This window comes from Sinocyclocheilus rhinocerous, unplaced genomic scaffold, assembly GCF_001515625.1.
Source record: "Sinocyclocheilus rhinocerous isolate Xijiao unplaced genomic scaffold, SAMN03320098_v1.1 scaffold182, whole genome shotgun sequence".
In the NCBI taxonomy this organism is placed as follows: domain Eukaryota; kingdom Metazoa; phylum Chordata; class Actinopteri; order Cypriniformes; family Cyprinidae; genus Sinocyclocheilus; species Sinocyclocheilus rhinocerous.
This window is the reverse complement of record NW_015655576.1, coordinates 1,253,796-1,266,923: the sequence shown is the minus strand read 5'-3', so window position 1 is coordinate 1,266,923 and position 13,128 is coordinate 1,253,796. Positions and strand designations below refer to the sequence as shown.

General features: G+C 37.9%; 1 protein-coding gene and 1 pseudogene across 1 annotated transcript; one reads left to right on the top strand and one right to left on the bottom strand.

Moving 5' to 3' along the window:
• The window catches only part of LOC107718586 (uncharacterized), a 61,655-nt pseudogene that overhangs the window by 34,752 nt on the left and 13,775 nt on the right, over nt 1–13,128 (top strand).
• Nucleotides 1,393–4,999, bottom strand: LOC107718588 (nuclear factor interleukin-3-regulated protein-like). Its single transcript, XM_016525740.1, has 2 exons — nt 4,711–4,999; nt 1,393–3,718 (listed from the first exon to the last, which is right to left on the bottom strand). The coding sequence occupies exon 2, from the start codon at nt 3,596–3,598 to the stop codon at nt 2,477–2,479; it is 1,122 nt and encodes a 373-aa protein (XP_016381226.1). The 5' UTR covers nt 3,599–3,718; nt 4,711–4,999; the 3' UTR covers nt 1,393–2,476.

Below are 13,128 nucleotides of genomic sequence, written 5' to 3'. Positions count from 1 at the left end.
CTCAACATCGTCTGCTGGAAGAGGTTTCCATGGCAACCGTCGCGCTACCCGACTTATGTCAGGCCAAGCCTCCCACTGAACGCCTGAGTGAAGATCAGCCAGTCAGGGGTCAGTGGACTAGTGGAACAGGGATGTCAAGGACGGAAATTAACCGGGGATCATGAATGTGTGGACGTTAAAGAGCTTGCAGAGCTCGTTCAAGAAAAGCCTTGTCTTGTTTTAGAGTTTAGCTCCTTAAATAGACTTGCATCTATTTATATGCTCTTACGTCACCAGACAGGTCTCAGCTGAGCTCAGTTCTCAGGGGATTGAGGTATATTGGTGTCAGATGTTTATTCTTAGTCGAAAGGAAGTACTGGGAAATGTCAAGGTGTAACTTGATCTTGAATCAGGTGATTTGGTCGTGCAAATCTTTGCGTGTCATTTAATTCGGTTTATATTATTAATGCTGTGCATGTGACTGTGAGTGCGTATACTCTAATTGGAAATACAAAATGATTTGCTGACCTCTTGTGGATTGTGCTAGTGTTGCAAGAACAAATGTGGATTATTTGACGTGTTATAGGCCTGTAAAATATATACTGTAAATTGAAAATGATTAAAATCATTCAAATAAAAAGCATGCGGAGTTGGAGACAAATATATAAATAAGATTTATTACACTTTTTAAGGGAGCAATGGATTCTTTATTGTACACTGTACACAAATTGAAATGTACTCAACTTGAAATAATTTTTCAAAGTTTTAAATAAAAACAGATTATTGGAGTGCATTTTACAAGAAAATGCTATTTCAGCTTTTTCCATTTCAACATTTCATGTTTAATTCAGTGTTACTTTGCCATTTCTTTGTAACTCTGAAATTTAGTTTTGTTTCTACATCAATTCTGTAATTGTTGTCAATGCTTAATATATTTTAGATTTTTTTTTTTTAACCAACAATCTTTCAAGAAATATCTTAAACGTACGTAACAATCCACAACACATACATAATAGGATTGAATTAGGAACATTGAATGTGGTTTTTAATTACAAACCTGCTTTCTCAGGAACGTAACATCTGAGTTGGTATATTGAGACATCTAAGATGTCATTGCCCCCAGGGCTTTGAATAATTCTGTTCAAACTTCATGTATAGTAAGCAGAGGTGATGGTCCATGAGAACTGCACTTGTGTACATGTCAAAACATTGTCCTGGCTTATTCTGGGAATTCAGAGATGGTTCTCAGATTTTAATGCAAGAGAATTTGTTTCAAAAAACTGTTCGCTGTTCGAAACCTCAAGACAATTAAACATACTCTAAATATTATTAGCTATATAAAATGTGTATTAGGTTATAGATAGAAATTAAGCTGTACAAATTAAGCTTTAGTTTAATAATAAAAGGCAAACAAACAGTTCAAATATTTATTCACACAAACATGTCATGTATATTTACTGTACAGGTACACAAGAACTCACAAGACGACAGAAATTTTACCATCACAAAATGCAAGTAACAGTGTAGGTCAATTAGATATTATCCTTGTCTGGACAACGGCAGTAATCTGTATGATAAACAAATGCAGTCATTCAGTGCCGAGTTGCTACTGGTTCATGACAATAATCAACATTAATTACATTATTTCCCCCTTCCTGGTGTTTCCTCATCTGCTTTAATCAGGATATATGATGCAAAAAAAAAAAACTATTTATACTTCATTCATAAATCTGTCAGACCACAGGAGGAATATTACAGTGTGAAGACTATCAGGCTCACAGTGCTGCATCTCTCACTTACTGACAAGTGTTTAAGTAGTGTTGGCACATAGAGGAATGACGTTACAACGGAGGATGTTATGCTTTTCTAAATTTACAGTGACAGACAGGTCTGTGAGTGCAGACACTGTTTTATTGGAGCCTGAGGTGTTTTTTGAGCAAGATCACAGTGTTTGAGGCAAAAGGACCAACTGAACGAATTGAGGTGAGGTGTTGTAGCTGACATGTGCCAATGCCGCAGGAATGATCTTGCATGTTCCTGAATGCAAGTTGAAGGAAGGGGAAAAAAAGGCATTATCCACCTTATTTATAACATAAGAGTGGAGCACGGCCATTTGTGTCTTGAATGTCTGAGGCTTCCGGAGTCATTTGCTTCCAGACCATTATGCTGCTTGATATCACAAACTGGTAATTCTTATTATATTTTTAGTTAGTGTCGTAATCTTAAACACACTTTTTTGTGGTGCAAATAGTTTTACTGTTTACTGCACTGTTATTCTTCTAGTTTTTTACCTAATGAACCAGAAGTCTCGCACATACATAGAAAATAGCTTACTTCCACATTGCAAAATAAGGTGGATATGCAAGTTCTGTTTGGTTATGACCGAGTGTGAAGAGGTAGTGATGCACATGCTGCGTTCTTTCCATTCATAATCTATGGACGTTCATGAATTCGACTGTGAATATTTGCAGTGTTCGAGTGCACTCTTTACAAAGTCTTAATTCGTTTTGGTGAGCAATTGCTCGGAGAAGAGCTTTTTGAGCTGGGCCACTTCCTCGCCGAGAGAGCTGAGCTGAGATTTGAGCATGCTGTTCTCGGCTTGGTATTGAGATTCGCTTGGGTTCACATTGTGGCTGTAATTCCTGTACTGCTGCTGCTGTGGTGGCATGACTTTTCGGGCGTCTTCTCCGTCTTGTGGTGTCCAGTAACTTGCTCCTTCAGTTGTACCCGAAAGGTTGTGAACCCTAGGGCCCACCGCGGGCAGCACAGGACTTTGTCGGTATCTGGGGTTGTCGCATTCGCCGCCGCCTGGAGACTTAAACCTCAGCTTGTGCGGAAGACTCTTCATACTGTCCACTGACTCCATCCGGTTGGATGACATGGTGAGCTGTCCCGTTGCTAAAACATCAGCTGAGGAGTGATGGGACTCGTAACCCAGTTCATCTGCTTGGTGCGGAGACAACTTTCCATGATCACTTAGTCTGTCCTCAAAGAAGACGGGACTACCAACACTGGACCCACTGGGTGTGGAGAAACCGGAGTCTTCTGACATACTGATCGCATCTCTGATACTTCGGCCAGATTGCGGTCCGCTTTGGGACTGATTTGACGATACTGGACCAGCTTGGTGAGCGCCATCCCCACGTGGAAGGTAGTAATGTGGCGCCGAAGGTTGTGGGACGCAGGTTCCTGTTGTGAGCGGAAGTATGGAAGCGTTCGAGGGATCTTTAATGAGGCCAAAGCGAAATTTCAGTGCAAGCAGTTCCGCTCGTAACCTGGCGTTCTCCTCGAGCAGCGCCAGCACGCGGTTTTCCAGCACCATGTCATTTACACGCCGTTTCTCACGAGAGCGCTTTGCGGCTTCGTTGTTTTTCCTGCGCTTGTCCCAGTAGCCCTCATCCTTCTTCTCGTGAGCAATAAACTCCCGCTTACGCCTCACAGAGGTGACGTTGTCTGAATCTGTGTCTTTGCGTTTAAGCGCCGACGTTCGGCCCAGTAGCGAGCGTGCAAGCAAACTGCTGGACGTCAGGATGGACACAGCTTCATCGGTGAAAGACATTGTGCTACTGGGAGCAGTCGCATTTAACACCCTCATCTCCTGAGATGACTCTTCAAACATCTTGAGGTTGTAGTTTTTTCTTCCTCAGTTGCAATGTTAAAAGTTGTGGTTCGTCTCTGGTGTGTTTGAATGTGATTTTCAGGTCAATCTCAGATGTTATTGACGCAGCAGTGGCTCCACCTGGTGGCAGAAAGAGCACAATGATATCCAGTCAGTTACGTAAGATCAGTCACAACACAATGTTATGTAACTTCATTACCTCCCAGTGGCAAAGCGCAGTACGTTCTTGCGACACCGCATAATAACGAGGTTAACGAGTGTACAGTTATATAGCCACCTTACGCAATGTGACATCAGCAAATAAACGTTCTCACGTACCGAGTTAGATATACATCACCTGAATATCATCACGTAGACTAGTTTTAACAACAGTAAACAGCTACTTCATGTAAACCAGAAATGCCTTCTCTAAGAATTCCCGTGTTGACCTCTTTGCGGAACAGCTTGTGCGTGATTGAATCTTATCTTTCTGTCTCACTTCATCATGGGATCCTGCCTTACACCAGGTTCTGTTACATAGGCTACAGATTTAAAAAATGTTTTATATAATATCGAAAGCTATATGTTAAAAACCTTTCCTCGTACAAAAATAAAGACTAACAAAAACTAAATCAGTGGATTAAACATGATAATACTCCAAAATAATTAGTTGGTTTAAGTTAACATTTCGGAATGACTTGGATTTATGTATTTAACTAAAAAAAAATCTAATTTTATTTTCAATTAAACAATCCTATTGAAAGCATCCCGACTGCATTGCAAAAATATATTCTACTGCATAATGTTACCAAATATAATTTAGTGGCTGTTTTGGTTTTTAAGATGGTCTAGATGGCCCAAGTCATCTTTGCACCAGATACAACTTTTGGTACATGTCCCAAAACAAGGGATTTTTTCCAACAGTGATGTTTACAAGTAATATTCCAAAATCTATAGGCTATAATTTGTCCAAATTAAACAAAGACTTAAACTACATATTTAAAAAAAAAAAAAAAGTTCAGCACAAGTCATACAACTTGCACCTGTCAGATATATAGACTATACTTTTATAGGCTACACAAATATACATGTGGAATGTAAACTTTAATACAGAATTACAAAAAGCATATTACCATTATTAATCGTCGCGTAATTCTGTTCAGAAAGTCTTCAGTTCAAATCGTTTTCAGTGACATTAGTTCCGCGGCCAGTCCGGTTCTTTCCCAGAAGAAAACAAACGGTGTTCGGTTTCGCTTTTCGCCGGTTAAAGTCAAACGGACTGTTAGCTCCGTTCAGTCGTTCCGTGTCTGTTGCGCCTGCAACGCGCGCGGCCCCTATTTGTGTCTTTGCTCCATCAGGTTCAGTCGAGGACGCTCCATCACCCCGTCTGAACCACATGTGTGTGAGTGGATGAACGGACCGCCCCCCTACGCGTCAAATTAGTTTTTTCGCAAATCTCATTGACCCTGGCATAATATCTCCACTGACAGTGTGTGCTTACACAACAGCTCTCATAGCACTGAGAAACTGGAGAGAAAGCAAAACTGACAGCATGCATGCTTGTGTTGCATGCCATGAGGAACAGCAGTATGTTCGTCTTGCTGAAACAAACAAACAAACAATCCCGCTGATTATAGCATGGCCTCGTCTTCGAAGCAGTGTGTAACCTCCTGCTCTTGATCTGCGAAAGCCACACAAGTGTTTTTACACTGCATTAGAGTGATCAGATCAGCTCTGGGCCATCTGCTGTAGCAACTGACACTACATGAGGGATTTTTACATGAGAATTTATAGTAACTTGTGCTTGGGATGGCTTAATCTGGGCAATGCACTCATGATAAGATGCATTTTTGTTCTACCAAACTGTTTATTGCAACAATCTGATTAGTAATTGTCTCATGGCATCACTAAAACACCACGGCCCCATATGACCTCTTTGGTATCAGAGAGGTAACATGAGATTTCACCATACAAACTCCAAATTTGGTGACAAACGTGAATTTATAAATCCAGTCATCCATCCAAAATGAGTGGCTGAAGAATTTTACCCCAAAATTAAAATCCTGTCATCATTTTGTCATCCTCATGTCATCCAAAACTTCTATACTTTTCTTTTTTTCTGTTGAACACAAAAGTAGATGTTCAGCAGAATGTCCAGGCCACTGAAAGGGAGTAGCTTTTGGGTCTGTCAAGCTACAAAAATGGCAAAAACACAGTATTACAGTACTGTAAAACTGCTCCATATGACTCTATTCCAAGTCTTCTGAAACCACAAGATAGCGTCAGGTGAGAAAATGACTTAAATTTAAGTCACTTTAATGGTAAATTGCTATTAACCAGCGATATACTAAAATTTGGATATAATACTATTGGATATATATATATACCATATTTTGTACATCCTACTTAACCTGCATACATACAATACACTCACGTAAAGTAATTATAGCAAATCCCAACTGCGTGATTTATATATCGTACCAAAATGTAAACTATTATCGCACAGCTCTATAAAGTTGGATATATATTATGTCCAACTTTGCATACATATATACACTTCACAAAATGTAACTATATTATCACCCAGTTTTTTTATATAAATTTGGATATACACGTAAACAAAAATACTGTAAACTATAGTTAAAGTAATCTACAGCTCTAGCTCTAATCTGCTAATTCCGACTAGAAGGTGTAAAGATACTAAGATATTATAAACATTAACATCATGAATTTCTGTAAAGCTGCTTTCAAACAATGTGTATTGTAAAAGACGCTATACAAATAATTTCAATGTGACTATTGCACTTTATATTAATTCATTGTGTGAATTCTATGCATTAGATTAAATATTAACATAGATTTTCCTTTTTTTTCAGATTTCTTAAGTTTTTTAGCATTCAGTCCTCTTGTGATTAAACTCATATAAACCTTCAGTATTACTGCTCATTACTAAAACGTACATTTTGTACTCTTGATGGTTCAGATATTATCATAAACTTTGTTTCGCTGTGGCTATGGCTGATTGTCATTGGTCCAACTAACAACAGCCCTTTTCAGGCAGAAAAACTGGGGGAAAGGTCACTTATCTTACACTGTGGTACAGTGACACCAAAATAACCTTTAACCTTATTACATTCACACGTAAATCTTATTTAATCGTGTGCCTGCTCTCTATGACATAATCAAGTTTTGACCTGGTTTGATTTTGAAATGTACAAATGCTCTACCAAAGTGCTTGTTAATTCATAAACATTTTGGTTTTCTTGAAAATGTTTAATTCCAAAAAGAACAGTCGTTTAAATAAGTAGAAGCTGGATGTTCTGTAAATTCCTCTGTGTTTATGTGTGTGAGTGTGTGTTTGAGCTGGAGCAGGTGCCCTGAGTTAATCCAGACTGGCTCAAGCTTTAACACATTCACACACTTAGCTGCTTAACCTCAGTCTACCCTTGAAAATAACCGGGTAAACACAAGGGAAGGGTTATCACTGTGGTGAAAGAGGTGCTCAAGGCATGGCAAACACATGAAGATCCTCATTGATCCAGGTCAATGCTTAGGGTCTGGTTATGCATTAACTCATCATATATAAAGAAGAGGGTTCACATAGCAACAGGAAATGTTTCTGAGCAAATACTTAAGAAGATAATTTATTTTAAACAAGTATAGAAAGCCTCTACTCGGAGTCAGAGCTCAATGTCTGAATCTGTGAGAATAACAGCAAAGCATCCTCATCTAACCTCTTGCATGTGTTTACCAGTTCATATGAGGACTTAACTGCAAACCCCTCCTCTCTCTGTTTCTCTGTTCTTTAATGGGGAAGAAAGCATGCAGATTGGTATTGCAAAAGACGAGACAAACTGTGCAAAATAAATATAGTGCCAGTAGAATAAGATGTTAATGTTAAGAAAGTAATTCATGAATTTAACAAAAATAATAAATTATGGAAGAATGAAATACTGACAAACGCTGGCATTTGATTCTACGACTATTTTGTCAATTAATTTTCTCCAAAGGGTTTGTTTCCATCAATAAAGAGTTGTAGGCCTTGAACCAGCCAGTTATGTGTTAAATAATGGCTTAAAAACTTTGATTTGAACCAAAAAAAAAAAAAGCTTAAAGGGTTAGTTCACCCAAAAATGAAAATTAGTCTGTGCTTTACTCACCCCAGAGCCATGCTAGGTGTATATGACTTTCGTCTTTCAGACGAATCCAGTCTGAGTTAGATTAAAAATGGTCCTGGCTATTCCAAGCTCTATCATTGCAGTCAGCGGGTGTTGCAGTGCTTCAGTCCAAAAGAAGTGAAATAAAAAGCGTCCATCTCTGTGACGATACATCGTCGTATCGATATTTTGAACACAGCACTATTCGCTACAGGAGGCCTTTGTTCACCCCCCGGAGCCGTGTGAGACACTTTTTTTTTTTAATGGGTGGGCACTTTTTTTTTTAACTTCTTTTGGACTGATGCATGCAACACCCGCTGAGTGGCATTAAACAGCTTGAAAGATCAAAAACAATTTTTAATATAACTCCGACTGGATTCGTCTGAAAGAAGAAAGTCATATACACCTAGGATGGCTCTGGGGTGAGTAAAACACAGCCTAATTTTCATTTTTGGGTGAACTAACCCTTTAACTCAGACTATGAAGCAATAAAGTACCCATCCCATTGTGAATGTAATCAAATGAAAATTGATGATGCAATATACATTTGTTCAATGCACTTGTAGGCTGGAATACACAAAAAAACAGATTTTAAAGCACTAGGCATCACACATTTAGTCACAAAGGAAAAACTGGCCATCATACACTAAACGATTGAGGATCACACACTAAGTTGTTCTGATCACAACAGGCATGCTGAAACGAGCACCTTGTTTGGAGACGCATGACAAATGAAAACAAAGTGTTCTAAAATCGGCTCAAAATATCTATTTTGTTTGATATCCTCAGACTGGATGGAATCATAGTCTGACACTAAAAAAAAAAACGGCGCCTGTGACCATCATACACTACGCAACTTTCTATCAAATCTGTCAACTCAAATTTACACACTGGCTCTGGCTTTCGGCAACTAGCATCAACTTCTCCAGACTGTAGATAGGGGCAAAAATCTGGGGCAAAAGTCACATAGTGAATTCCAGCCTTATGCAGGTTTTTTTTTTCTTTCTTTTTTTTCCAGAAAGCAGTGGTCTGAAATATGAACACCATCTAAAAGAATAAACAGAAATTGTCTTTTTTTTTTTTTTTTTTTAGAAAGCAGTGGTCTGAAACATGAACACCATCTAAAAGGATAAAGAGAAAGTGGTCTGACACATGAACTTCTGCTGGAGAATGTGATTTATTTGGTCATGTAATGCATACTTGAATGTTTTTGAAAAGTGCATACAAGCGTGGAATAACTAAATTAGTGGAAAAGAGAAAGCTGCTTACTGACAGCTCCGCATGTATACATGGGCTAAAAATACACTGCTAACACAGTGCATGTAAACATCAACTCCACTTTCATGTCTTAAACAGTTTTATTGCAATGCATGTTTTTTTCTGTTGTGCATGTAAACAGTTTGAGAACAAGAAAAAAAAAACGAATTTGTTGAGAATATTTTTATATGTTGCAGGGTTGATGTGTTTTTTTTAAGCCAAAACCAGAGTTAGCATTTCCGGTTTCAAGTCAATGGGTTTTTTGAATGGGTTTTTGGTTTTGGTTAAATGTCTGGTAAGGTCTGTGGTTAACACAAGACCAAGATGATTTCACAGTTGCTGATGTACTGATGATGATGCTGAAATACTGATGTATTTTACAACATAAAATACATCAGTAATACCTTCTTGTGATTTTTGTGAAGTTTTTACTCTTCTTAAAATAGGCGGCTACTATCAAGCAGCTAAATGGGACTAGAGGTTGTTTGGGACATTAATCATCATCACACCAAATAGATAAACTTATCTACTCACTAGTCTGCATTTACAGACTCATTGTGTTCATAATCGCACTCTTGCACACTATTGTAACTCAAACCTATTACTTAAAAAAAAAAAAAAACAGTTGATGGTGACAAAGTCATGAGACTCGTAGTAGATTGTTTAGAGCGTGCATTTAGCTTTTTACTTCTGACGACTGTATTTAGGTTTCAAAATTGAATTTGTCTTCATTTGTGAAGATTGTCATGATGAACAAAATGTGTAAGAATCATAAACGTTTGTTGGTGACTGAGCTTATTTCCTGGAATAATACAAAAGCCAGTGGAAAGATCTTATTGGGTTTTTGTCGAGGGAACCAGGGTGGTTATGACTTTGAGGGTGGCCTATAAAAATGTCATCTTAGGCCTAAGTAGTTGAGAGTGTAGGGACTCGCTTATGTCATTCACAATAGTGGGTGTACACATGCGCTTTTTTGGCGCAGTTCATGTTTCCATGGTAACAGCGACTGAGTAGTTAATTTGGCTATTAAACACATTTCAAAACAAAGTTAAAATCAAACTGACTTGTAGCTTCTAGAAGATTATCATTTAACAATCTCCTGATTGGCGTTAAAAATGAGAATTGCTCTATGGAGAAAATGAATCCAGAACTCTAAACAAATCTTGCAACACATGCAACAACAACCAAAACATTTGAACAAACTCTTTCGTCTAATCCTAATTAGGACAGATGACATAGGCTGCTCTAGTAAATGGCTGAGTCTGTCTGTTTCTCTGGGTATACAATCGCATACACACAAAGCCGCCTGTAAAGCTCTACATTATCTCCATTTATGTAACAGCTTGAAAACAATTGCTTTAATTCAGCCTGCCACCGAAAGGCAGTGTGAACTGCTATCATTCTGGGAAAAGAGCGTGAATCACTGATGTGTTTTTGTCTCTTTGTATTCCTCCTTGCATAAGGATCTGACCTTTTGAAATTTGTTTCTTCCGTTCTGCAGTACCAAGTAAAACGACAACTTTACAGTCACTCTTCGTATATCTGTGTCTCTCTGACTGTCAAAGATGATTGTTCCAAGGCCATGAGAGCAGTTTAGATTTACCAACAGTTGGCCTACAGGCTATTTGGATGGATGTCATTGCAGTAAATAACATTTTGTTAAATAGTAAACAACAAAATAAGGTTTGGAGCAGCATGAGGGTGAGTAAATGATGACAAAATGCTAAATTTTTTGGTGAACTGTCCCTTTAAGTGTCTGTATACTTTAGCTGCTGTATAATATGTGCAGATGTCTTGTTTAAAGAGTGGGCAGAGAGGTGCATTTATAGAAGCATGTACCCTATATTTTTTAATTTATGAGCCTTCTCTGCAGGGCTCGAGTTGCATTTCTCAGACTATGAATAGAGGCTGACTCACTCTGTTGTGTTGAACTTCTACAAGAGAGTCTCAGTCTCACCTCTTATTTTACAGAGAGCCACAGTCTTTTCTTCTGTGTCCACAAAGACATTGAAATGCTTCATACACGATCCTCTGCCACATAACGCAATACTCTCATCACATACTCCACATCAAAATGACCACACAATATGCCAAAAAGCGTATTTGAAATCCATATATCTCCTCCTAGGCATTTCATCAGGTTACGATCAGACTTATACACCCTTCCAAAAAAAAAGTTTGTTACCCTGAGGAGCAGATACGCCCTGGGACACCTTTCTTCTTTATCTTTCTATTTCTGGATCCCAAAATACGTCAATACGTTGCCATGGCAACCATCACCAGTCGCTAGGAGCATGGAGCATTATGAAATAATCATAAACAACTCAAAAGGGGACATCAGTATCGCCATATATACGTTTAAGTGGAGCTGATAAATTACTCTTGATGGCATTTAGTCCACGTCCCAGGCATGTAATAGAGGGCATTTCATTGATGTAAATAAAAGCCAGAGAGAAGTCATGGTGATTTACTTGTATTAAATGCTAAATAACTTACAGTATGTTCCCTAAGGGTTCTTTTGATTAAAGCCGACTTTCTCGTAAAATACAATGCAAGAAAAGTAAATACTACAATCACTACAAACTAAACATGCTAAAAATTAATTAGCAAGGCAAAGTTCATCATGATAGACTTTGATTTGACAAAGCTTGATTGGTTCAGTGACTGATTGATTGTTTATAATTTAGCACCACGGCTATATTCATGGTGAGAAACAAGTGAAAAAATTTATAAAATGTTTTTAAAGTTTATCTTAATAAATAAAGAAAAATAATAAAATAAAAATTTAAAAATAAATTAAAAATCTGATTATTTATTGTGGAAAAAGTGAAAACATGTATAAATATTCTGACCCTTTAAAAAAAGTTCTTTTTCTCTTTTCTGCATTTCACTTCTGCTGTGGTTGTGTTTTAGCTCATATTTTCAACTTGGCATTGTAGACTATGATAACTATTGGCTCTTATGACAAAATGCTTGTGATGTTCCTTATTTGGAAAAGGGCATCTGCTGAATGAATAAATGCAAATGTAAACCATTAATCTAAGGTGAAGTTAGGAAGCTATAGATGTTTCGTTGTTCTTCTCGCATTTAAATGAATATGTAAAATTAAATTGCAAACTACAAGTATATGATGTTAATGGATTTGCAATGCATCATAAGAGTATGTACATATATTTTACTGTACTGTACTTCATGCACATTATTATAGGCCATGCTTAAAATACAACACTCACTTTTACAAAATGTGACAGCCCATGTTGTATCTTGCTCCATCTTCACCTGAAAAAGGTTTAAGACCCCATTCTACAAATAACAAACAATGTTGCATTACATTTTAAGATAAACAAAATCAGGGGATTATGTATGCATGAGATTTGCATGTTGAAAATTTTCCTAATATTACAAAGAGCAGTAAACGTGTTCCCATAATCCTCCAATCTATCACCTCAGCTGTAATTGAGCTTTGCATGACACATGAAATAAATCATACGTGGAATGTCTGCTTATGGTTTAAGACTCTTGTTTGTTCCCATATGACATTGTTCTTCCATGAAATACTAATCTTTTTGTTGGAGTCGAATGGAGTATCGGGCTATGGAAGGTATTATTGTCGCTCGTGTTTTGTGCGTAAAAAGCTGGTGAAATCTCATAACCTCTTGCAGTCGAGAATGAGAGGGGGAACAAAGGAGAGAGAGGGACTATGAGTGCATAACTGCCGTTACGTAACAGTGCTGCATAATACATTCATAATCAGTGGGGTAGGACAGATATAGATGGCCTAATTTTCCCGCATGTGCATATTTGAGGATTCACTGTCTGGAAGGCTGTGTTCTGTTAGTTTCTGATGCAATTAAATGGTTTCATTTCATCACAATGGGCCTTTTCATTATCGATTAGCTACCTACCAAGACCTTCAGACATCAGGTCTTATTTGAAGACTCACTGAATATGTCATTTTCGAGTTTTGAGCAGTGTAGAGTAGCGCTTGTTGTTTGTCATTTCTCCGATCACAAATGCAGACATGGTTTTATGTTTGCGCGGCACGATACGCAACGCAACGCGTAAAAAGACAATAAGTCATTATAATCAGTAATTATGTCCCCACTGGATGCAACAAATGCCTCGTTTGTAATGAGT